Raw genomic sequence first — 25,724 nt, 5'->3', positions numbered from 1 at the left:
TATTTAAACTCACCCCCTCCTATCTTAAAATATAAACCTTCAGGTTCACGTACTACAACGCAGCGGCTGACGAACATCCGGGTATTCTGTCGCGATGGTCATGGCGGAGGGTACTGCAGTTCTCAGGAGGAATCGGCCTGGAACCAAGGCAAAGGTGCGTTTTCACCCAGCAGGGACGCTCCGACGTCCCCGCAAACCCCGCAACGCGACCCCCCGCGATGCCGGCTCACCTGAGTCGTGTTGTTTTTACCGCTCTTGTTTTTCGTGAGGCGACATTGCAGGAAAAGGCCTGAACTGGAAACGGCCAGCTAGCTTCTTCTTGTACCCGTCTAGTTCCTGGAGCAAATGTCTGTTTTAAATGGCGTATTGCGCTGTATTGCGGAGCCTCTTTGTGATGATTAATGTAGCTTGAATAACCAGACGGGCCACTTGGTGTGAATGAAGTTCTCACTATATCTCTCGCAGTTAGCTCGCACCCCGGAGTGAAACGCTCTCGGAGCCGTGTGCGCTCCAGGAAGCAGTCGCACCCCAGAGCGACGTTTTCTAACGTCAGGTTTAGCTTCCGTGTCTGTGGAATAACGTGGAGTTTAACTAGTTACTGCTCATTTAGACCGTGGGTTTCTCACTGCAGAGCTGTAAACAAATGTCAATCTAGGTCACGTGAGTTTATGTGCGTGGATCAAATGCTATAATGTCAGATATGCGAGTTAAGTCGACATTGTTTATGTTACAATTCCAGCTTTGTCCACAGAGTGTGGTCTAACATGATCCTCCTTCCATGTTTAGGATTTCTACAACTGGCAGGATGAGTCGTTCGAGGAGATGGACAGCACCCTGGCTGTTCAACAGGTGCGTGTGTGTGTGTGTGTGTGTGTGTACTCTATCCTCTGATTGATCAATAAGTCTGTCTAACTGTCCTTTTACTACAATATGTATTCTAATCCGGGGTTTGTTCCCTCTTGTTACCTTTGGGGTCAAATTGACCCCATTCAATGTTTAACGTCTCTAAAAAAAATGATTGACATAATTATTTTATGTTTCATATTTCGTGACTTTTCCTAATTTATTGGGGACAACTGTGAAAACATAACATTCACATGATGATATGTTTTCACTGTCCTGTACACAACTTGTATGCATCGGTGTTCTTTGGGGTCAATTTGACCCCCAGGCTGTTTTTCACTGTGTAAAACATATAAGAAATATCAACCTTTTTATTTATTTAAAGGGCTATTTAGTCAACAAACTACATATAGTACCTCACATTTAAACTTGGGAAACAATATTAATTCTAATAATTTTCTGGAAGTTTTAATTGCTGGGGTCAAATTGACCCCGAGGGTAAAAGATGTTAGTACATGTGAAGGTAACAGGAGGGTTAATATCTAAGTATAAACGGTCTTTAGTGATGAGCTTATGATTTCCTAGCTGGTAGAACTTTAACACATTTTTGTAGGTCTCTTAACACAACATTCACGTATGTACACAGAGTATGAGGCATGGGAGCTGTAGCAAATCCTTCCTGTCTAAACTTGCCATGAATTGATCCCCTCATAAAGCTATTCTAATGTAAGCAACACGTCCACGGTTGTCTTTCGGTAAAAATATGGGTCAGATTGAGTTTTTATTGCTCAGGAAGGAAACAAAGTTCAGGGAACCAAACAGGTCGAATTTTACACTCTGGAAGATGGCCACTGATTTGAGAAGGATTCAACTCTGGATCTTATCTATGGGGAAACCATGTGTGCAAGCTAATGGGAAGAGGGTGGAGTCGTAGTAGCCTCAGCTGAACTTTATGTTTTTCGAGGACTGTTGATGAACAATCTTTTAACGGACACTGGGAGTCTCATTTATAACTGTTAAGCATGCACAAAGTAGGGCGTATGCCGCTCGCCACGCAAAAGTTGCGATCTCTAAAAACAAACTTAAACCTGAACGGAAACTCTGACCCACGCATCCGAATGTTTCGCAGGGTTCGTACGGTCATGGAAAACCTGGAAAAGTCCTGTAATTTTAAAAATGGTCATTTCCAGGCCTGGAAAAAGTCCCGGAAAAAACTTAAATCCCAAAAGTTTGGGAAAAGTCATGGAAATGTGTTATATCCACATGTTCATTTATGCCCAGTTTAAAAAAATTAATATGTTTTTGAAAAAGACGCTCAAAATAGAAGCCGGCATACGCTCTCATACCGGCGACGCACATTTTTTTTTTTTTCACGTTGCAAGTGAACGCACCTTAACTGGAAGGTTCGCCGGCCGCAGCAGCAGTCGCTCGGGAAGCGGTCTGGATATTCTACCATGTTGGCTCCTCTGTGTGGCGGCAACACATCAGACGTGTTTAACACGGGAGAGGAGGCGTTAACGAGACGTGTGAAGGAAGCATGGTCATGGACATTTGGTTTAAAGTCATGGAAATCTATTGGTCAAAATGTGTAAGAACCCTGGTTTTGGAGATACGGGGAAATCGTTGACACCGGTGGCGAGTTGAAGCCAGACTTATGATATTACCCGTATGGGAGTTTCCTTCTTTTGTTCGTCCGCAGACATTTCGTGTGGCGCTTCCACGCTGTTTTATACACGAGACCCCAGGAAATCCCATTTAGTCATGAAGCCTTCATGGGATAATGTTTTAAATTTAAAACGGAAGCTTTATTTTAGTTTCCCACCAACGCCCTGGCACCCTACAGGGAACACAGACATTGTGGATTGCTGGTGTATTATGTTTCTGTAAAGGTGATAGAGATCATGTTGCTGTGGGTGAGTGATTACCTTCGCATTCTTTATTTATTTTATTTATTTGTTTGTACACTACCGTTCAAAAGTTTGGGGTCACCCAGACAATTTTGTGTCTTCCATGAAAAATCACACTTTTATTTATCAAATGAATATAAAATATAGTCAAGACATTGACAAGGTTAGAAATAATGATTAATATTTGAAGTATTCATTTTGTTTTTCAAGCTCAAAGGAAGGCCAGTTGTATAGCTTATATCACCAGCATAACTGTTTTCAGCTGTGCTAACATAATTGCACAAGGGTTTTCTAATCAGACATTAGTCTTCTAAGGCGATTAGCAAACACAATGTACCATTAGAACACTGGAGTGATAGTTGATGGAAATGGGCTCTATACACCTATGGAGATATTTCATTAGAAACCAGACGTTTCCACCTAGAATAGTCATTTACCACATTAACAATGTGTATTTTGTATTATTTTTGATTTTATTTATCTTTATTGAAAAAACTTTTGAAAAAAAAAAAAAGACATTTCTAAGTGACCCCAAACTTTTGAACGGTAGTGTATGCGTGTTATTCACATAACTTAAAAAGTATTAAACCAAATCGCATGAAATTTGGTGGGATGATTGGTTTTTATCCGGGGACCATTTGATTTTGGAATCGATCGGGTCAAGGTCATGAAAAGGTGCGAAGGTATGCGCTCTACCGAGTGCCCGTTCTCGTGATTGAAATTTGTTGTTTGGCGTCTCTGTTTCAGTACATCCAGCAGAACATCAGATCAGATTGCTCAAATATCGACAAAATCCTGGAGCCTCCGGAGGGGCAGGACGAAGGGGTGTGGAAGTACGAGCACCTCAGGTATGTTGAAACCGCGCGTTCTTGCGCTCTCGGCTGAGTCCACACGGGGTGTGGCTATATTTATTTTTCATCACTTTCTTTATTAATGTTGCACAATTCAACACAACCAGATTAAACAGTGCAAACAACGGCAAAGAAAGGAACAAGATGACAAATACAGACTCCTAAAGTTCAGTCCCATCCTTAAATTACAAGCCTGTCATAATCCAGCGGACCCCTTTCTGTTATTTATACGGAAATTATTAAGAACACCACAAATCTGTAACAAGCATACAAAATAATAGAAAAGTATAAATTCTCCACTAACTCAATGAAGGAATATGAGTTTTAATTTATTATTAGGTGATTTCTAAAACTACTTGATGAATCATGACCTCCACTAACCTGTAACCCCGTAACATCTGATTTTCTAAGTGTTCTAAAACAAATACCTGGTTGTGAAGCTGAAATATATAATTTCTGATTTATTCTCACTGTGCTCTCGGTCTGTCCTTTTATGTAGGCAGTTCTGTCTGGAGCTCAATGGACTAGCCGTAAAACTGCAGGTAAGTGATATAAATACACTCTCGATGATCTGAGGATGCTTAGATCGAAGGATTTGTCATCATCTTGCAGGGTTCGTACGGTCAGGGAAAACCTGGAAAAGTCATGGAATTTTAAAATGGTCATTTCAAGGCCTGGAAAAGTCATGAAAAAAACTAAATTCATAAAAGTTTTGGAAAAGTCATGGAAATTTGTTATAATCACATGTTCATTTACGCCGAGTTTTAAATAATGTGTTTTTTTAAAGAAAGACGCTCAAAATATAAGCCGGCGTACGCTCTCAATACGCAACATTTTCTAAATTGGTCATGTTTATACCGAGATTTCAGTTCAGTCATGGAAATTTGGTGAAAAGTCCTGGAAATCCATTGGTCAAAATGTGTAAGAACCCTGTCTTGTGTCAAGACCAAACGCAAACCTCTGAATAAGATGTCGTTTAGTTAGTTGCACGTTTTTGAAGAAACACGCACACAAGCGGTTGATTTACCTGTTTTTTTTTTCTTTAGTGGAGCAGCTAAATGAGCTCTCCATACTTTAGGAGTCTGGCGTTCGATTAGTGGAATAATCTGTGTACAGCGTCATTACGGCGGCTGTTGTCGTCGTGCATTGAATCACACGGCTGTGGTCCGAGATGTCGAGGTGTCCCCGTTATGAAAGGACGGGTCGGTCCGACCGTCTCGGGAGTGTTTCTAAAAGAACGCTCGTTATTTCAGAGCGAGTGCCATCCAGACACCTGCACCCAGATGACGGCCACAGAGCAGTGGATCTTTCTCTGTGCCGCCCACAAGACGCCCAAAGAGGCGAGTCCAGACCCAAAGCCCATTAACTGTGTGCGTTCGGATGTTCTTCCTCCCCTCTTAACGCCTGTGTTTTGTGCCGCTGCGTCCTCAGTGCCCCGCCATCGATTACACCAGGCACACGCTGGACGGAGCTGCCTGTCTTCTCAATAGCAACAAATACTTCCCCAGCAGGTCGGTCATCTTCCTGTAATAGCCGTTTTAAATTTTTTCTTTTTTATTATAACGGAAACAAAGTGTGAACACAAAATCCGCGAAGACGGCCTGAGAGGACGTCGGTGTGCTCGTCTCCCCGATTCTAAATCTGTGTTTTGGACGCGACTGTTTTACCACTTTAGTTTAATGACGCATACTGACGCCTTCTAGCGCCGTCATGGCGTGACTGGCTCCTCGCATTCAGTAGATTTCAGTTCACTCACCCCCCCCCCCCCCCCCCCCCGTTCGTCTCCCGTAGGGTGAGCATCAAGGAGTCATCCGTGGCAAAGCTGGGCTCCGTCTGTCGTCGCATCTATAGGATATTCTCTCACGCCTACTTCCACCACCGCCAGATATTCGACAAGTATGAGGTAGGTTTCACTGGAAATACACCGACTGTTCTAAAACAAAAAATTTTTTTTTAAAGCTTTTATTTCGGTGTCTCGTCTGGATTATTATTATTTTTTACATGGAATTGATTTTCTAAATTCCCACTTTAATGACCGCGATGTTGCGCGTCTCTGTGCTCAGAACGAGACGTTCCTGTGTCACCGGTTCACGCGCTTCGTCATGAAATACAACCTGATGTCCAAGGACAACCTGATCGTGCCCATCCTGGAGGAGGAGGTGCAGAACACCTCGTCAGCCGGCGAGAGCGAGGCCTAGCGACCCGAGCCGCCGCCGCCGCCACAAGGGGAGACACATGTAAACACACACGCACACACATTTATATACACACACACTACGGTGTATTGAGGCTCATGTCTAGTACCACTGTCCGTGTGCCTCCACCCTTGTCAACTGTGTCTATCTCAAAGGAGGTACGGGGTAACGAATAGCGGGAGCAGAGTTCGGCCTGCAGGGCACGAGTTCTTTCCCTTTTCTATCCTATTTCCACTGATAATTCCGCTGGGGAGGGGAAGAAGACACCTTTAAAAAAAAATCTTTTAGCAGCTGGATTTGCAAAATGTAATCACGGTAACCTGTATTGTTGACAAAGGCACAAGCCGACAGCATCTCTTCCCCTCCCGCTCTGTACATATATCCACCCCCACCCAACTATTAATCCACCATATTTTCTGATGGCGCCTCACTTTTTTTTTGTGTCTGCTTCTGTTCTCTCTCTCCCTCTATTCGCTTGTTGCCGACCAGCCTGTTTTTGGGGGAAGGGTTGTCTCACGAAGTGGATCACTAGAGTAGCCGCCGACTCACTAATGCTATTAAGACGGATGTAGGTGTGTGTGTGGCTTGTGTGGTAGTGAGCAGAGACAAACGTAATCTCTTAGTTTTGTAAGTGTGCTAGCAGTCGGGTATTCCTTCTCCTCCCGAGACGGAGTTTCAGAGTATTTTAGGAAGGCTTGTTGGCCAACTCTGATCCTGCTTTGTGGCGTGTGTGTCCCCCCCCCCCCCCGTTTTAATACTGTGTACAATGAGCCGGACTTTCTCCCGCTTTCCTTAGTAGAAACACGACTTCATGGGACTGAGCTGCTCTCGGACAGTTTTCTCAAACACATTTTGACGAGTAAAAACGCAAGGAAAGGAGGAAATGTCGGCTACATTTAGGTGTCGGAGCACAACCTCCCTTGACCCCCCCCCCCCTCCCTCATTAAGTTATTTTGTGGTCTTGTCAATCCAAACCCACTTTTTTCTTACATTTTTTTTCTTTTAAATGGACTAACATTTTGTTACCGTCGACATTTTCATGATGTCTGTTAATAAATAAGACCTATTCAGGCGGTTGTGTGGAAATTGTAATTTATTTTGTTTCTGGTGAAAATGAGAAACACTGAAGGAGTTAACCCTCCTGTTATGTTGCGGGTCAAATTGACCCGTTTGAAAATCTAGGAAAAATACTTCTAAGTTCTTTTTCTGTATAAAACTTCTTCTGCTTACCTTATTTAGTGTAATCAACGTAAAAAAAAAAACTACAAAAATATCATGTATTTGCAACCCCCCCCTGCAGGTTTATATAACAGAGATGATGTTCCCAGGTCAATTTGACCCGGCTGTGAAAGTGAAGGCTAAAAGTCACCAAAAGGGTCACGTTTAGACTATTTCTTTCTTTGTAAATGTAGGGCAGTCTTTCTTACTCCCTCCCACCAAGTTTCAACACACACACACCAACACACACACTAACACATGTGCGCACAGACACCAACACACACACACACACCAACACACACAGCGTGCACAGACACCAACACACACAAACACACCCCGTTCACAACCCCATATATAAAGTTGTACACATTTAAAACTTCAAACAAAAGAATCAGGTGGTTGTTATGGAAACCATCTCTATCCTGCTGTGTGCCCATCACCCTACATGAGAAGCACACTTTACAGACTAAACCATGTTTATCATCTCCTAACTTTCCCCCTAAATACACCTTTATTGGACATGGGACACTAATGTGAGGGTTTCTTTCATGTCTCAACTAATAAATATGTAGTATAGTACTTCTAATATACTGTCTGACTGGGAGAGACACACACTACATTACACTCTGCAGATACATACGACTGCACCAAGAGGATGACTGTGTGCTGGCCTTTGGTCATCTTTTATCATATAATTTATGCATCTTAACACTAAAAATAAACATAACTAACATTTACTTTCAATACAAATCCTTTATGACTCATTTGGCTTGATTTTTAGTGGGCGGGTCATTATGACCCTGAACAGCACAGGTGTCTCATCTCTATTTATCTACATCACCCCATGGAAAAAAAACTTACAAAATGCAAATAAAATTTAGGAGAAAATACATGTTATGGTAGACTAATGCAATTTAGATTTAGATGTTTTCAATGTACCTAAAAAATTGTTTGAACATGTATTTTTCATTAAAACGAGTGAGTGCTCCTGATTGAACTCTGATCTATGGAGGGGTAAATAACTCAATTCCACTAAAAACTGATTTAATTGTTAGTAATGTTGTTGGTGATGAGGTACAAACTAGTTTTTAGAATTTTTTTGGTTTCTGACCACTTTTGGATGATTCAACATTAACCGGGTCAAATTGACCCGGGAACATCACGGCTGTATGTAAGAAACGAACATAACAGGAGGGTTAATGAGACGGGACTCTCAAACCACGGGAAGAAAGTGTTTTAATAAAATAAAGGAAGCAAAATGTACACGTCTCCAGAAAGGGAAAGGGCTGGAATATTAATACTGATATTTAGTAAAAACCTCAATAGTATGTTTGTGGAGGAAAATACATTTAAAACATGTATGAATCACCTAAAATTATACTTGATCATCTCCATTCCCCAAACATGCACCACAATTAGTTGAAACCCAAATATGCTCAATTAACATCTAATATTTACAAAAGCGTTGTCATAATAAACATCCCTTTTATTGTGATAAGACTACCGATTAACACTTTGACGTCGCAGTGGACCGTTTAACAAAATGAATTTAAAAATCATTTAGATGTCTTTTTATTCCACAAACTCTCTAAACCTGGCACCTTCATTACCCACAATGCAACTCGACAGTTGGCGCCCGCAGCAGAGATGCGCTACAGACGTCTGGTAAACTAATTGCCCTCTTACTTCTTAAGTACAGACTCTTTTATACAATCTTTTTTTCTCATATCTGCAGTAGTACTTCCTTAAAAACCTGGACACGGACTTTATAACATCGGTTGAGATCCCCTTTTAAAAAAACATTTAAATATAATTGTTGCATTAAAACATCTCTGAAGAGCTTCATCCATTCCAGAGAGAAACGGGTGCGTTGCCAGTACCGTATGAAGAAAGTAAAGCACACTGTGGCTGTTTAACAACCTTTTCCAGACCAGTTACACCACTGACCAGCTTCCCAATAGCACCAGAACCCTCAGAAACACTTATATGTACAATCTCAGGCAGAACTCGTCTGTACCAAAGTACACAGGGGGGGGAAAACTCCCTGATAAACGTTCACGTCCGGCCTCAGCCTATCAGAGACGAGACCACTGGACATTAAAAATGCGTGAGCCGTGTTCAAAAATAACGATTTTTTTTTTTACCACCGGAGTCGTGCAGAAAACTTGTGCTTTACAGTGTTGTGATTTCCCATGAGCACCTGAACTGACCTTTAAAAAAAGATTGACCCCCAACAAGTCGGTGTGAAAGTGTAGACGTCTGTCTAAATAATACCTCATTATGGCTTCATTCAAAACATTTTCTTTCTTTTCTTTAAAAAGTGCTGAGTTCTTCTCCATTAAAAGTCTCCGTTAAGAAAAGGAAGGGGGTCACGAACAAGTCTGCTGCCCCCCCCCCCCCCCCCCCCGTTCAGGTGGGTCGTTCCTTCAGGAATCCAACGGCGTCTCAAATCCTCCACCGAGCCGCTCACATGCAGGTGACCTCCGCTTTGCCCTCTTCCTGCTCGAAGCCGCCCTCCTCCAGGTGGGACAGGGCGCTGGGGTACCCGCCCCCGAACACCGGGAATCCCCCGATGCCGCCGGCGGTCGGAGACGGCCCCTCCCCCTCCCCCTCCGGAGGGACGGGGCGGCTGACCGCACGACTCACGGAGCGGCTGGACACGTCGCCGGGCAGCGATGACGCCTGGACGGACACAGAGACGGGGGTTACTGCCTGACTTTACAATGAAGCACGAGGAATAAAGAGCATCACGACAGATATCTATTTATAGATAGGTGGAATCATCTCCGGGCTTTAAAAAAAAACAGGTGTGTTTATGACACAGTTATCACTGTATCTTACATTGTACGTGTCTATTCTCACAGGTTCACGTTGTTTATGTGCATCACGTATTTGTAATAGTTTTGTTTCATCATTAGACAAAAATATAAAAAAGCAAAAACGTCACTATTCTAGAAATCTAAAACAATGCATGTGCTTTTCTTTCATTTTAAAAGCTTGTAAATAATTTCAAATGTTTGTTTCACCTTGTTGAATATTGCGTTTTGCACGTCGCCAATAAATTATCCTCATGTTTAGCTTGTATTAAATACTATATTAAAGTGTAGCCCTGTAGCCCAAAGAGGTGAAGTTTCCAAAAATGTCCCAGTTTAAAGAAGATAAATCGAAAAGGAAGGACACGCCCACCTCCGTCCACTAGGGGGCAGTGTAGCCACGTAAATAGCTTTTTACAGTCAGTCTCTCCATTAATTGAATAAATAATGGCCTCGTTTTACACAAATACCCCAAAAATAGTAATAATTAATAATGTGTAAATTCGGACTAATATTTTTTTGTTACAGGTAGTTCAGTGTACAATTATTATACATTAAGAATAAATCAAAATAAACAAATTAAGTCAATATGTTCTTATCCTCCTCCTCCTCCTCCTACCTGGTTGCTCGGGTGGTGAACCCCCGACGCCGCCTGGCTTCTGACCGGCCGCTGGAGAAACACCACCTGCTTGGTGGCCAGATTCCCGTCGCTGCAAATGCAAACACCGAGGCGTCGGTCAGCCGAGGCGTCGGTCAGCCGAGGCGGCTCCGAGCGCCGGAGGACACGGAGCTGCTGTGATATCTACCTGTCATGGCGGATGATGGGAGTGGGCAGCACGCACGTGAGCAGCCAACCAAACTCGGCCAGAGTGTGAAGGAGAGGCCCGTAGTCCGTCTTCACATTGGCGCCCTGAGCGGAGACACAATACATGCATGCGTATTACAGAGCGGTCAGCTGTTGCAGGAGGGACATATGCCAGGGTCCAGCTAGGATTACAGATATGTACCTCTCCTGGTTTTTGTCAGTATTTAAAAAAGGAACATTTCAGGGGTTAGTTCCCTCAACCAAAAAGAAGCCGAGTCAGCTCTGTGTGTCAGGAGGATGCTCTCTCGTTCATTTGGATGGAGACGACCCGTCAGACGGGTCCGATAAGTGAAGCCGATGCTGAAGTGCGTCAAAGCTGCATTCTCTCGACTGACCACCAGGGGGCGACTCCTCCGGTTGTGTAGAAGTCTATAGAAAATCACTCTACTTCTCCTTTCTTGATTTATTCCCTCAGTAAACATTGTAAACATGAGTTTATGGTCTCAACCTCTAGTTCCAAGTCTTCTTCGATACAGCGTGATGTTTATTTAGTAATTTACAGTCCAACTAGAGTTAAATAGACCATAGAGCAGGTATGCTACTTTGATTTCCTGCGTTTGTTTTTTTAACAATGGCGTCATCTCCCCTTAACATTGACCTCAACAGCTCCCTGGCTTGTACATGTCTATCTGTTTTCAATTGCCCAAAATCAGATTGCTTTTGACACACACACACACACACACACACACACACCTCGATGACGGTCCACTGCTCTACGACGATGGTGTCGTTGGCGGGAGGAGAGGTGCTTCTCTCCTCGTACACGAACAACCCCTCCAGTGACCTGGGCACCGGCTCACCTGAAACACACACACACACGTTTATAATGCCATGTTTTTATCATCATATATATATATATATATAGAGAGAGAGAGAGGACCCACTTTTATAAGACTGTTAGACTGCAAATCTTTTTCGTGCTGAAAGACCGCAGAGGAATGTAAATGGGTTGATAATGACCCAGTTATTAGAAATAGGTTAGAATGTGTGTGTGTGTGTGTGTGTGTGGAGTTCTTGCTGCTGCCTGTGTGAGAGTGCCAAGAGTGTGAGTGTGTGTTTTATAGCCCATTTATATTTCCGGCCTCAGAGGTTTACGGATGATGTCTGCCACTCCGCAGAGGAACAGGAAGTGAGGTCGCCGGGGTCGGGGAGACGGCTCCAAATATAGACGCAGGAGGAGAGAGCGGAGGAGGAGGGGTAGCCAAAACAGGAAGTGACTGAGTCTGCGTGTGTGTAAATCACTGTTTTATGAGAACACTGGGAAAAGTAGAGCTAGAAGAAGAAACGGCAGTTATTGCCTCCTTTTTAGATTTAAAATGCTGAAATAAAAACAAAGAAATACACTGAAATCCAAACAACGTCTGTTTTATATCGCATCACGTCAGAATGATCCCAGTACGTCCACACTGCTGGTTGGAATGGAACCCAGTACTTTTACACAAGTACTACACTTTAGGACACTTCTTCCATTTCCAGCCAAGAAAAATAAATGTACCCAACAGTATACAAAGTATTTATTAATTATTATTAAAAGTATCCATTAGTGATTTAAAACACGTTGAAAAGGAGAAGTGTTGCTGATAATACTTTTACTGAAAGAACATTTGAATTCTGTAACAGGAGTATTATTAGACTGTAGTCCTTCTACCTGTAACAGGAGTATTATTAGACTGTAGTCCTTCTACCTGTAACAGGAGTATTATTAGACTGTAGTCCTTCTACCTGTAACAGGAGTATTATTAGACTGTAGTCCTTCTACCTGTAACAGGAGTATTATGAGATTGTAGTCCTTCTACCTGTAACAGGAGTATTATTAGACTGTAGTCCTTCTACCTGTAACAGGAGTATTATTAGATTGTAGTCCTTCTACCTGTAACAGGAGTATTATTAGATTGTAGTCCTTCTACCTGTAACAGGAGTATTATTAGACTGTAGTCCTTCTACCTGTAACAGGAGTATTATTAGACTGTAGTCCTTCTACCTGTAACAGGAGTATTATTAGACTGTAGTCCTTCTACCTGTAACAGGAGTATTATTAGACTGTAGTCCTTCTACCTGTAACAGGAGTATTATTAGACTGTAGTCCTTCTACTTCTACCTGTAACAGGAGTATTATTAGACTGTAGTCCTTCTACTTCTACCTGTAACAGGAGTATTATTAGATTGTAGTCCTTCTACCTGTAACAGGAGTATTATTAGACTGTAGTCCTTCTACCTGTAACAGGAGTATTATTAGACTGTACTCCTTCTACCTGTAACAGGAGTATTATTAGATTGTAGTCCTTCTACCTGTAACAGGAGTATTATTATATTGTAGTCCTTCTACTTCTACCTGTAACAGGAGTATTATTAGATTGTAGTCCTTCTACCTGTAACAGGAGTATTATTAGACTGTAGTCCTTCTACCTGTAACAGGAGTATTATTAGACTGTAGTCATTCTACTTCTACCTATAACAGGAGTATTATTAGACTGTAGTCCTACTTCTACCTGTAACGAGTATTATTAGATTGTAGTCCTTCTACTTCTACCTGTAACAGGAGTATTATTAGATTGTAGTCCTTCTACTTCTACCTGTAACAGGAGTATTATTAGATTGTAGTCCTTCTACCTGTAACAGGAGTATTATTAGATTGTAGTCCTTCTACCTGTAACAGGAGTATTATTAGATTGTAGTCCTTCTACCTGTAACAGGAGTATTATTAGATTGTAGTCCTTCTACCTGTAACAGGAGTATTATTAGATTGTAGTCCTTCTACCTGTAACAGGAGTATTATTAGACTGTAGTCCTTCTACCTGTAACAGGAGTATTATTAGACTGTAGTCATTCTACTTCTACCTATAACAGGAGTATTATTAGACTGTAGTGATGTCCTTCTCCCTCCAGGTCAGAAACATCAAACCCACCTTTGGGCGTGTCCCAGTAGACGAAGGAGTCCACCAACGACCAGCCTTTGCGGTAGTAGGCGGTGGTCAGCTCCAGCCAATCAGCTTCCAGGGAGCTGACCACCTGGCCCTTCCTGGAAACGCGCATGGAGAGCGCCCCCTGATGGTACTGACAGGCCAGTGAGTCCAGAGGAGCGCAGCCCGGAGGCCAGGAGTGGAAGAAGACCAGCAACCTCAAGTCTGGAAGGAATGCATTTATTTATGTTAGGTTGTGTTTTAGAGCCAGATGGTGCACTTTTTACCCCACTGCATTTATTTGACATTAGTTATTGTCGCAGATTTAAAATTAAAAGTAAGTAAATAAATATACCACGATATATTACGACAGTATACAAAATAGTTGAACCTCGCTTCACCTTCACGAACTGCAACATTAAAGTGATAAACACATCAAATCCACTATTATAATAAATATATAATTCTGAAATGGGACATTCGGCACAAGTACTTTAATTCATCCTTTACTTTGACTTTGAATAAATTGTTATGCTCATACTTAATAACTCAAAAGTGTTATTACCTTCGCATCCTGAGAATGCGGAAGGTTATGTTTTGATCGCTGTGTATTTATTTATTTATTTGTATGCGTGTTATTCGCATAACTCAAAAAGTATTAAACCGAATCGCATGAAATTTGGTGGGAGGATTGGTTATTATCCGGGGACCATTTGATTAGATTTTGGGATCGATCGGGTCAAATGTCAAGGTCAAGGTCATGAAAAGGTCATGGCTGCGGCGAAGGTATGCGCTCTACCGAGTGCCCGTTCTAGTTGCTACTTTTTACGTAAGTGTAATTGCTGCGTGCGTCTCCCACTGCCGATTACTGGTTATTAGAAAACTAATTACTAACACAGACTCCATCCACAGCGAGTCTCACCAGGACTGTAGGTGTTTTCCTCCAGCTCTCGGTCTCCGGGCGGAGTACCAGGAGGGGTGCGTGGAGGGGAGCGGCAGCCCCTCTTGGGACTGTGCACCCTGCCGTTGGTGATCCCGCTCACCTGCTGGAGGACCGAGCCAACGAATCGAACGCCCCCCCGGGCGCTGCTGTTCACCTGTCGGGCAGAAATAAACAACCCAGAGTCAGACAACGACACAGGAAAACCAGGCCGGAGACTTTATTATTATCATCAGCACACAAGAAGTGATGAAAGCAACTGAAAGCAACTGAATTTATTGCGCAATGATTAAAATCACCTTGGTTACAACAAATATTCAGTTCATCTATTCTTCGGAACGAAGAAATTATTTCCATTGTAAAGTATCCAAATATTAAAATCGTATCACGTTTTTAAGTATTTTTTAAGGCGGGAACGTTTCCTGTATTTTGCTCGTTTAAGGAGACGTTAAAGTGGAAATGATTTAGTGTTTAAAGTCCTGACAATGTTAAAGTATATATATTGCTGTAAATATCACATTTTTCACATCTTTAAAAGGATTAAAAGAGCCCTACAAAAGGTGAAAGTATGAAATTTTTCACTTATTTGAAGCTCCCTTTAAGCATCACAAGAGTTTTGAATAAAATTAAAAATTCAATATTTTGACATTTATTTTTGTTCCAGAACCTTTTTTTGGATTCATTAAACGTGTATTTATCCCAATTGCACTTCCTACATAATTTAAAGGGCTTGAAAAGGGCAAAGCATCAAGTAGTTCACTTATTTGAAGTACGTGAGACCCCTCTGATTCATCATGGGACCCCCTTGGAGGAGGGCAGCCGACCCCTCAGGTTGGGAACCGCTGCACCGGAGTAACGTTTGAAATGCGGTGAATCTCGCTGACCCGGTCGATGAGCGCTCGGACCGTGTCGCCCGTCAGCGCCTCTCCGGGTAACGGCCACTCCTCCACCTTCAACAGCGGCACGCTGTGACACATGGACGCCATCTGCTTCCTGACGACACACACAAGACGGGAGGAAAACGCATCAATGAGGCGGGAGGCGAGACGAGCGAGTCGGACGTGAAGGCCGCTCGGGCCTGTGGGGGATCCTCTTGATTCGAGTCCATCTGGAGGGGTTCAGAGGTCATAGTTCGCTTGTTATCGGCACCGGGCTGCGGACTCAAACACATGAATCATCTGTGGGCTCAGCGGGAGGCGGCGACCGACCGTCTGGGCAATTAAAACAAGACGAACACTTTGAAGGGTTTAAAACACGACATCCTGCATTTTCAACATATAAGTGACTTCTATGCAAAATAAGTCGAATTAAACGTAGGAATAACTCTTGTTATGTTATTGGAATATTATTAGGATGCTTTAACGTATGAGCAGTGTCTTGTTACAGCTGGTGGAAGTGGAGCACATTGAATTACTTTAAATACGGTTTGATAGTTTAATATACAGAACTGTCTTGTATTTGATGAATTCATCACACTTATTCAATATTAATCTGTAGTAAAGTAAAAAAGTACAATAATTTCCTCGTAGATGTACTGGACTAATAGGATTAAGTAACATACAGGTACAGAAGTTGAGTAAATGTCCTTCGTTACTCTTCACTACTGCGTATAATATACTATTGCAAACACCATCATTAACATTATTAATTTACCTCCACTGCCATATTATGAAATAGGAATCCTCATCATAGTTACAGTCTGACAACCAATCAAACCGCGGAGATCAGAGATACTTCACCTCCATTGGCTGCTGTGGGAACCCTGTTGTTGGGCGGATTTCTACCCAATAGAAATCATGGTAGACATAAATCACACCAAAACATCGTCTCCCCTAGGCACGCCAGTCTGACCGCCTACCGGGGCTCCACATTAAATATGCAGCGGGTTTCATACATCATTCATCTTTTGACTAGACGGTAAGGAGGTGAACATGTGGTCACAGAGGAAGAGGAGACGCATCCATGTACAATTCACCTCTCGCGCTCGGTTAATACCGTCAATCCTACTGGATTACAGCATCCTTTGGGTCAAGATAACCCATGTCTATCTTTCAGGGAGAAGTCAGACTATTACCATCAGAAATGGGGTCCCACAGGGGTCCGTAATGGGTCCACTACCATTCAGCCTGCCTTCGATGCTAATGTAGCCAATGCATATTATATTCGATGGATTGTACTGCCCTTAACCCTCCTGTTACCTTAGGGTCTATTTGACCCCATTCAATGTTTAACCCTCCTGTTACCTTAGGGTCAATTTGACCCCATTCAATGTTTAACCCTCCTGTTACCTTTATATTTACTGACATATTTTACCCTTGGGGTCAATTTGACCCCAGCAATTAAAACCTCCAGAAAATTATTAGAATTAATATTGTTTCCCAAGTTTAAGTGTGAGGTACTTTATGTTTGTTTGTTGACTACCTAAATAGCCCTTTAAATATACAAAAAAGTTGATATTTCTTATATGTTTGACACAGTGAAAAACAGCCTGGGGTCAAATTGACCTGAAAGAACACCGACATTAAACATTGAATGGGGTCAAATTGACCCTAAGGTAACAGGAGGGTTAAGAGGTGAAAAGTATCAAAGATTTAACTTTGAGGATTTTAGAGGCAATATTTTACTCATTCTAGCATTTTTTTGGATATCTCAAAAAGGTGAAAGTATCCAATATTTAAAAGAAATTGATAAACTGGTAAATAAGTGCGTAGACGTAAAATCATGAAAATAAACAAATCCTTCAACGTAAAATATTTTTTTCCAAGGGGCAAGAAATACATATAGAACATTAAGTTTAAAGCCTAAAAGAGGATTTAAGTACCTGGATCTGGGACGGGCCAGGATGGCTCGGTAGAGCAGGCTGAAGGGGAGTGAGCGGGACCGACCCACCGACAGGATGATGGGGTGCAGGGCGGTCAGGACGTAGCCTTGTGTGTAGTAGGGCTGCAGGGCCTGGGGCAGCTCGGACAGGGACGCCACATATTGCACCGTAGGACGACTTCCTGCAGAAACAGAGAGACACAATCGGGAGGAGACGGTTCAGTCAAATGCGTTACTCCCCCGCCCCCGAATGTGGACGAAGCTGAAAATGCCCTCATGTTCTAAACGCCAAAGTAATTCATCCCAAAAAAAGTTTTGCGTTTCTTTATTTCAACAGTTGGCTTGGGAATTTTGCTAAAAAAGTGCAGATTAGCTGGTGGCACGATGCAGTTCATTGCCCTTTTGCAGCAGACTGTTAATGCTCCGTCCTATTTGCAGCCTCCCCATTATTTCATCAGTTCAAACACAAAGATATCCGGTTGACGACTAGAATTATGTGACGAAAGAAAAGCAGTAAAAAAAAATTTGATGGGATGGATGGAACTTCAATTTGTTGACACAAATTCACCAGACAAGTGACTTTATTCCCAATACAACGCGAGCCTCCACAGAGAAAGCTACTGCAGCATCTCCATCTGCATCCATGTGAACGTAGGAAACCGTCCAGCATCCAAAATCATGCACACGGTCTGGGGAAGTTTTCTTTTCCTTCCTGTGTAATTACTTAAACATCACTTTTCCACTGTTGCTACCAGAGACACGAACGCACGCACACGCGCACACGCACACGCACACGCACACGCACACACACGGTCATATTTTTCGGCAGTTGTCACAGACGAAACCACTTATTTGACGTACTTCCATCTGGCAAATTAAAACCCTGTGGCGTGAGAAACTGTCCGACATGTCACCGGCTTTTCATCGAGCGTTATTATGAATATGACGGTGTCTGAGAGCTTTAATATGCAGCTGAGTCAGATCGCTTCAAAGACTGATGACGGCCATAAAAACTCTAACCACCAACGCGTCGAGGGAAACCCGCCACGCTCTTACGGAAAGGTTCTATAAATACACTCAACTTATGCATGGGACTGGCACAAGAGGAACTACAGTAATGTGCTCGTGCTGCTGGGAGACATTTGGCCTTTTTTCATTATCCAATATGCTCTGAATTAGTGTTTAGTCGATAAACTGTCTCGCAAGACTTCTGAAATTTAGATTGAAGTGAAACAAAGTATCTATTAAGTCAAATTATTAGTTGATAAAATTGAAGAAAATTGTGAAAAATGCACCGTTTTTTTTCCTCATGTATTGCATCTGTACTTTTTCTCTTTCATTCTCTGCTCAGGTCGACAGGAGTCCACGAGATATTCACAAAGCAAATACTTTGCTGCTATGTTGATACTCTGAATATTGAATTAGGTTCCTTTCAAAATGTAATATTTATACATATTACATTTATTACCTTCGCATTGAAAATGCCGGAAGGTTATGTTTTCATCGCCGTGTATTTATTTATTTATTTATTTGTATGCGTGTTATTCGCAAAACTCAAAAAGTATTGAACCGAATCGCATGAAATTTGGTGGGATGATTGTTTATTATCCGGGGACCATTTGATTAGATTTTGGGATTGATCGGGTCAAAGATCAAGGTCAAAGGTCACGAGCAGGTCAAAATGTTCTTTAATCGCATGAAATTTGGTGGGATGATTGGTTATTATCCGGGGACCATTTGATTAGATTTTGGGATCAATCGGGTCAAAGGTCAAGGTCATGGAAAGGTCAAACTCTTTTTTTACCATAGCACGATACATTTTTGTCCAATTGGCATGCAACTAATGCCAAAATGTTCATAATTCAATGCCCAATCTTGTGATATGCAAAGGTATGCACTCTACCGAGTGCCCATTCTAGTTACTGTATGTGTGTGTATGTGTATGTATGTGAATTTATGTATGTGTGTGTGTATATGTATATATGTGTGTGTGAATATGTATGTACATGTGTATATGTATATATAGGTATATGTATATGGTTCTCTGAATTAAGTTTTTTCGTGAAATTATAGGTTAGGGTACTTATAAGCTTGATAGCTTCAGCCTCGACCCTTTCGGTCAGCCACTTTCTTCTTTTGCTGAATTTTGATTTTTGTATATTTTGTCCGTCACTGTTAATACTGAAGCAGAGCTACATGCATATTCCAACTTTGTGGAATGAATGAACACCCTTGGAGAGGTTTGCAGACTTGAGGGACGCACACATTCTCCCAATGCTTTTTCAAAAGATCACAAGTTGTGTCATCTACTTTGCCCGTCCCTCATTTCGGGTTCACACGTTATCCATTTCCTTCTCCAGCTTCCGAGGGGCGAAGAGTGCACGGTCAGTTGCGAGGCGCTGGTACTTCTGTGTTGCGGTTCCTTCAAAAAAAATCCTGGCTGGAAATCCCTGTGACCATCACCATACTTCCTGTGTCCACAAAGAGTGGCTGTTCACAGAGGGGCTTGGCTCTGTGCCCCATGAACACACACACACACACACACACCATTTAACACATTTCAAGTTGTGTGTGTGAGAGCATTCCTCACGGCAACCCCCCACATTCTCACGGGCAAACACCCCAGAGATTGGGAACGACCGGTCCACAGCGGAGAGATCCCTAAGGTCCGTCTGACCGGCTCCATTATGAGACTCAAGACCGCCGGAACCTCGGTGGAACCACAGCCTCCGTGCATTCCTGTGGGTTTAAAATCCCACTCCGAGACACTTGAATGTAGTTTTAACACGGGCGCGTAAATGACAAAGTCAGCGCTTTCGCTCAACTGTTTGGGGCGACTTTTTTGTCTTCCTTTGGGAGGATGAAACGGAGCCGCTCGAGTCAAATGTGGATCACCGGCAACGTCTGGAGGGTCTCACTGAAGAAGAAAAATCTCTCTCTCTCTCTCTCTCATATATATCATATATATATATATATATATATATATATATATCTCAACCTGCACACTGAGGCCTCTGTTTAGTGATGTGTGGGAGAAAAAAATGAAGAGGCGGAGAGGAAGAACTGAGAACTAGCAAAGAGGGTGAAAATAAAGGGGGGGGGGGGGGGTAGGTGAAAGCTGGCATGACAGGTGGGTTGGGGGGGAGATGGGGTCTTAAGTTGGGCAACAACTGAGGGCACAGAGAAGGGGGCGACAGAGCTGAGAGAATAGGAGGCGAAGGAGGGAAGGAGGAAGGAGCCAGACAGCAGTTACGAGATGGCTTTTATGAGCCCGTGTGTGAATGGGAGGGAAGGTGTGAAAAGGAGAAAGCAGCCTGACAACAAGGGGCAAATAAACGAGAGCAACACGAGACGGAGAAAACAAGCAGCTCTGTGAGAACGCTCTGATGTCAACAAGCCGACGTCGGCGCGCTCAGCGTCACCGTTTCACCGCCTCGATACGGATTCAGGGAAGGAATGAGCACAATAGAAACAAAGAGATCAAGAGCGATACATAAAGACTTTCAGAGGCCGCATTATTTCTGGCCCTCACATGCAGCCGTCGGTAATGAGCTCAGGGAAGTGTCCGCCATCAGCTGCTTTGATGTGCTGCCTCCGGCTCCAGGTCGACACGTCCAGCCTCCTCTCAGTCAAGGGGTGTGTGTGTGTGTGTGTGTGTGTGTGTGTGAGGGGACGGAATCCAGGCCAAGCTGCCCTGCAACCGGGTGAATCAACAGGAAATACAATGATGATGATGGTATATATACGTATGTGTGTATGTGTGTGTGTGTGAGATGAGGCAGATAAAACGGAGCGTTGTGACAGTAGCTCTGGGTGTGTCCCAGAAACGCTTCATCGTTTCAAGGAGAGAAGCGAGGCCAGAGAAGGATGCTGCGAGTGTGTGTGTGTGTGTGTGTGTGTTATATTATACTACAGTGATGCAGCCTCGGCTTCTTCATTCTCTCTACTGACCACCAGGGGTCGCCTACTCTTGACGTATTCTCTCAGTAAACATTGTAAACAGTTTATAGTCTCATTCTCTAGTTTCAAGTCTTCTTCAATACAGCGTGATGTTCATTTAGTAACTTGTTGTCCATTGAGAACTCCTTAGAGTGGCTTATGGGCGGGGCTAACTTGTGATTGACAGGGTGCTACCAGAGCCGTATACGGTGTCTCTTCCACGGCGTCTTCCGGTCCAAATACGGTCACTTCCATTCACTGGTTGCAAACAACCAAGATGCCGACCGCGAGGGCTGCAACAACGAATCGATAAAATCGATAAAAATCGATTATTGAAATAGTTGGCAACGAATTTCATTGTCGATTCGTTGTGTCGCGCGATTATTACCGCCCTCGATAAAAATTCCATGACTTTTCCAGGTTTTAGATGACCGTATGAACCCTGTTTTGAATAAAGGGTTGAAAATTACAGTTCTTTTATTTTTTTATCCGATTAATCGATTAATCGAACAAATAATCAACAGATTAATCGATTATCAAAATAATCGTTAGTTGCAGCCCTACCGACCACCAAAATCGAATTGGCCGAAAACACACGAGATTTCAGAACCGCAGTTCACGACCACGTCCACTTTTCACACCCAGTCTACGGTTATAACGGATCTTTTAACAGCTGCCAACTGGACGGCCAGATAATTGATCGCTCAGGAGATCAATCGGCCATCAAATCGGCCTCCGACTGACAACCGATCTGGCTGAAATGTGTCTCGCTAAAATGAACAGTTTTCAACCCACAGTGCTGTGTCAACAAGAAGCCGTGGCATTCGAGACATTTCCCCACGCTCAGTCTACACCACTGGAGGGGAAACAAATCTCATATATCATTTTGAATAATTATTGCATCTTTAACAGCATTTTTCAAATAGTTTTCCCGTTTGCACCGTTCTTGCTCGAGTGAATTTGGGAGCAGATCAGATGTCCTCTCCGTCGTGGAGGAAAGGAAAAGAAACCCTGCAGCGCCTCCCTTGGGGTGAGGGTACGGTCTGGTTGTATGCCACGAAAACACACATTTTGTAGTTTTTTCATCTTTATTTTTGGCAAACCAAGACACGGATAATGGCCAATTTTCACTTTGAACCAAACCATAAAAAAGGGGGAAGGCGATTAACATCAAACAGTTTAAAGTCTTGCAAAAAAGACGCCTGTGAGGACGCCAGCCGTCACACGACTACTACAGATTGGAATCGCGCCGGTTTTTATCTTCAGCCGAGCCAATCGCGGAGGCTTCACACTCCGAGAGACGCACGCTCACACATTTTTAAGTCAGCAACGATCAAGCAGAGCCAGGAACACCGGCTGAACATGAAGACTGAACCGTATTTTTTTATACCATTAACTCACGTGGTAGAAATGCATTTAGAGTTGGATTTCTCTTTTCTGTCCTTCCATAACCTGTAATTTAAAAACAAGAATTTTTTATTTTTTTTGCTGGGCAGTTTTTTTTTGCGCCCCCCTCTATATCTCCAACCAATATTTTGACATTTAAAAAATAAATCTAACATTAGGGTAAGATTGTTGTTTGCCAGCCATCAACAAAACAGAAAACAAAAAAAACATTATTTGCAGGCGACGAGGGAGTGAATGTGCACCGTTGATCGGGGGGGGCGTGGCCGGAGCGTCGTTCAGCACAGACGTGACATTTTCTCAGGGATTTTGTTCTTTATTTAATGTTTGTTCATTGTTGCGATCGTTGTTCTGTTTATTTGAAAGAAATTCAGTCTTGCAGGGCAAAATAGTGTTTGAAAGTTGCAATTCCGTTTTCATGCAAAATCGTTTTTAATTTATTTTATTTGGGGGGGGGGGGGGGGGCCACGAGTGAAGCTCGCCTAGAGCGCCAAATGTGCGAGGACCGCCCCTGGATGGAAGTGACCAAAATTGGGCCGGTGAGCACCGGTTTGATCAGAACGTGGTAAATTAGTCGAGCGTGACAGGCTCAGGATACAGCTGGAAACAACTCACACACTGAAGGTCGTTTCCCAACAACACCGACTTATAAAGTTGGACGCGCGGTCAGCAAGATGCTTATACAGTTATACGTCAGCTTAATGGGGGAAAAGTGACAAAAGACGAAAAACGTAGACTCCAAAAACTTCACAAATGTTCTTTTTGGGGGTTTTCATCTGGTTTTCTGTCAGTTTAACTCATTTGTACATCAGTTTGTGAAGTTGACGGGTGACTTTAACAAATATATATATATTTATATATTATATGTTTAAAGTGGAGCTAGACACGATTCATGACACACACACACCGTCTGAAGTTGTGTATTTATAACCCATGACTCCCTGCGGTTGACAGACGCAAAGAATCAGAGCACTTCCCAAAAGAAAACAGTGAAAAAAAACGCTGATTTTGTGCCCTGATGCAGATACAGGTGAATTTGATCTGACCAACCTCGACGGTTGTGGCGCCCTTTTTTTTTGGTGCTAGTTCGTGACACTTAATGGACAAAATTATTCGTAAATTAAAAATGAAAAAAACATTGTCAGCCTCCACGATGGGCTCTGATGCAGATAGGAATGGATCCACGCCGGCAGAGAGTTCGGACAACCCTGAAGTCGTGATGTAACGGCCCTCCCTTCCCCCAATTTGGGAAAGCAGCACTTTCCTCCGTGACTCGTTACCGTGCCAACCTGCTGTTTTACACGTCCGGCTCCCATTCAGAATTTAATCACCATTCCCTTCTAAATAGGTCACGGTCTGAGGACCAGATGAGCGGATTATCCCAAATAAATAAATAAAATGTCTCTCGTCCATCTGAGATTATCACACATGCATGCCCAGCACATGCAGGTGTGTGTGTGTGTGTGTGTGTGTGTGTGTGAAGGGAAGAAGACAGAAAAAACCTTGTGTGACCTACTTCTAGATACGCTGAACCAACCGCCCTGTTGCTAGAAGTTCACAGTTTCATGCTGTAACACATTTTAGTTTAAAAGGGCTTTAAAATGCAAAAGAGTCACATTTAAAAAACATTAACAGGTAAATGCTGGTCTCTGTAATAAAATGACTATGTACCAAAAAAACTAGCATAAGCCGGGGTGTATTCAGGAGCCCCTTTTTCAAGGCCACATAAACATAGAGGAATGTTTCCGTCAAAAGATCTGACAACTGGTGACACATTTGGCTCTTTTTAAAGTGGTAAACACTAAATATCCTCATAGTAGTTATACAATGGACCAACTGAAGGGTTTGCATATTAATTATAGTGTGTTTAGCTCCATTTATATCACATTAGTGATCTAATCTAAGAGTCACAAATGCAAAGTATTTTTCCTGATTGATTGTTCTATAACAATTAGTGTGGAAAAGTTCAAGCTCACGTATTTAAATGTCTCGCTTTGTCCGACCAAAAGATGTTGAACTTCTAATTATATAAAGAACGTCTACACGCCGGAGATGTTAGGGGTTTTAGATTTTTTTGGAAATAAAGTAATCAACGGTCACGATGAGAGACATTTACTCATCACGGTCAGTCAAGATATTGATCAATGATTCTACTGTTGAATAACATTTTAGAAAAAGTTCAGATTATAATAATATCATATTTAAATGAATGAAAATAAAGACATTTAAAAACATGAGCGAAGAAAACATCTATTTGTTGTTGTTGTGACATTCATTGTTTTAAAATAGTTGCTGATTAATTTTCTTTTGGTCGATTAATCAACTAATCATTGAAGCATTTGTGTCGTCTGATCAGCAGTCTAAATATAATCGTTCTTTCTTTCTTTTTTTACCAATAGCAGCTTAAAACAGGACCTTCTTTAATCGATCAATGACTTAACTGATTAATCAGTTAATTGACTGTCTATTGACTAATCGCTTTAATTGATTAACTAATTCTTCCAGATATAATAACCCTTCTATTTCCGGTGAGTAGTTATGTCTTGGCATCAATATAAAGCACGGATACACATATTGATGTATTGATTGGATGTTGGTCGTGGTGGCATCATCGATTATCTCCTCTTACCTTCCAGGCTGAAGTCGAGCAGCACGTACTCGTACGCCGTCTCCGTTTTGGTCTCCACCTGCGGTCTCTTCAGGGTGGAGTAGATCTTCCCGGGGCTGCTGTCCTCCGGGTCTTCCAGTTTCCGCAAGCCGCAGCCCATGGCCTCCGAGGCGGCGGGAGCACCGGAGGAGGAGCCGTGGGAGATTCTCTCTCTTTCTTGAGCGCTGGTGGCAACTTTTTAACGGGACCGCTCCATCCTCACCTCCTCGGTGCTCCCCGGTAATCCGTCCGACTGCTCACGGGTAATCAGGGTAAAACAACGAAAAGCTCAAACAACCGGAGGAACGGAAACCCCCGGCGGTTAACGGAGATGAGAGTGTTTTCACGGAGCGGGTTGTGTCTTGAGAAAGTGTCCCGCTGA

The 25,724-nt window shown here is 42.7% G+C and overlaps 2 protein-coding genes across 2 annotated transcripts; one reads left to right on the top strand and one right to left on the bottom strand.

Annotated features, from left to right (window-relative positions):
* The first annotated feature begins 76 nt into the window (after positions 1-76).
* mob4 (MOB family member 4, phocein) lies at positions 77-6,869 on the top strand. Its single transcript, XM_056431546.1, has 8 exons — positions 77-154; positions 787-849; positions 3,498-3,598; positions 4,101-4,143; positions 4,855-4,941; positions 5,033-5,112; positions 5,393-5,504; positions 5,665-6,869. The coding sequence occupies exons 1-8, from the start codon at positions 95-97 to the stop codon at positions 5,797-5,799; spliced, it is 681 nt and encodes a 226-aa protein (XP_056287521.1). The 5' UTR covers positions 77-94; the 3' UTR covers positions 5,800-6,869.
* A 1,364-nt stretch (positions 6,870-8,233) lies between these two features.
* Positions 8,234-25,724, bottom strand: rftn2 (raftlin family member 2). The gene is made up of 9 exons (XM_056431531.1): positions 25,325-25,724; positions 17,354-17,534; positions 15,417-15,525; positions 14,515-14,689; positions 13,599-13,817; positions 11,386-11,492; positions 10,634-10,737; positions 10,447-10,537; positions 8,234-9,696 (listed from the first exon to the last, which is right to left on the bottom strand). The coding sequence occupies exons 1-9, from the start codon at positions 25,461-25,463 to the stop codon at positions 9,481-9,483; spliced, it is 1,341 nt and encodes a 446-aa protein (XP_056287506.1). The 5' UTR covers positions 25,464-25,724; the 3' UTR covers positions 8,234-9,480.

Source organism: Pseudoliparis swirei, chromosome 2, assembly GCF_029220125.1.
Source record: "Pseudoliparis swirei isolate HS2019 ecotype Mariana Trench chromosome 2, NWPU_hadal_v1, whole genome shotgun sequence".
NCBI lineage: Eukaryota > Metazoa > Chordata > Actinopteri > Perciformes > Liparidae > Pseudoliparis > Pseudoliparis swirei.
The sequence above is the reverse complement of the archived record's forward strand: the minus strand, read 5'-3'. Positions and strand labels throughout refer to the sequence as shown.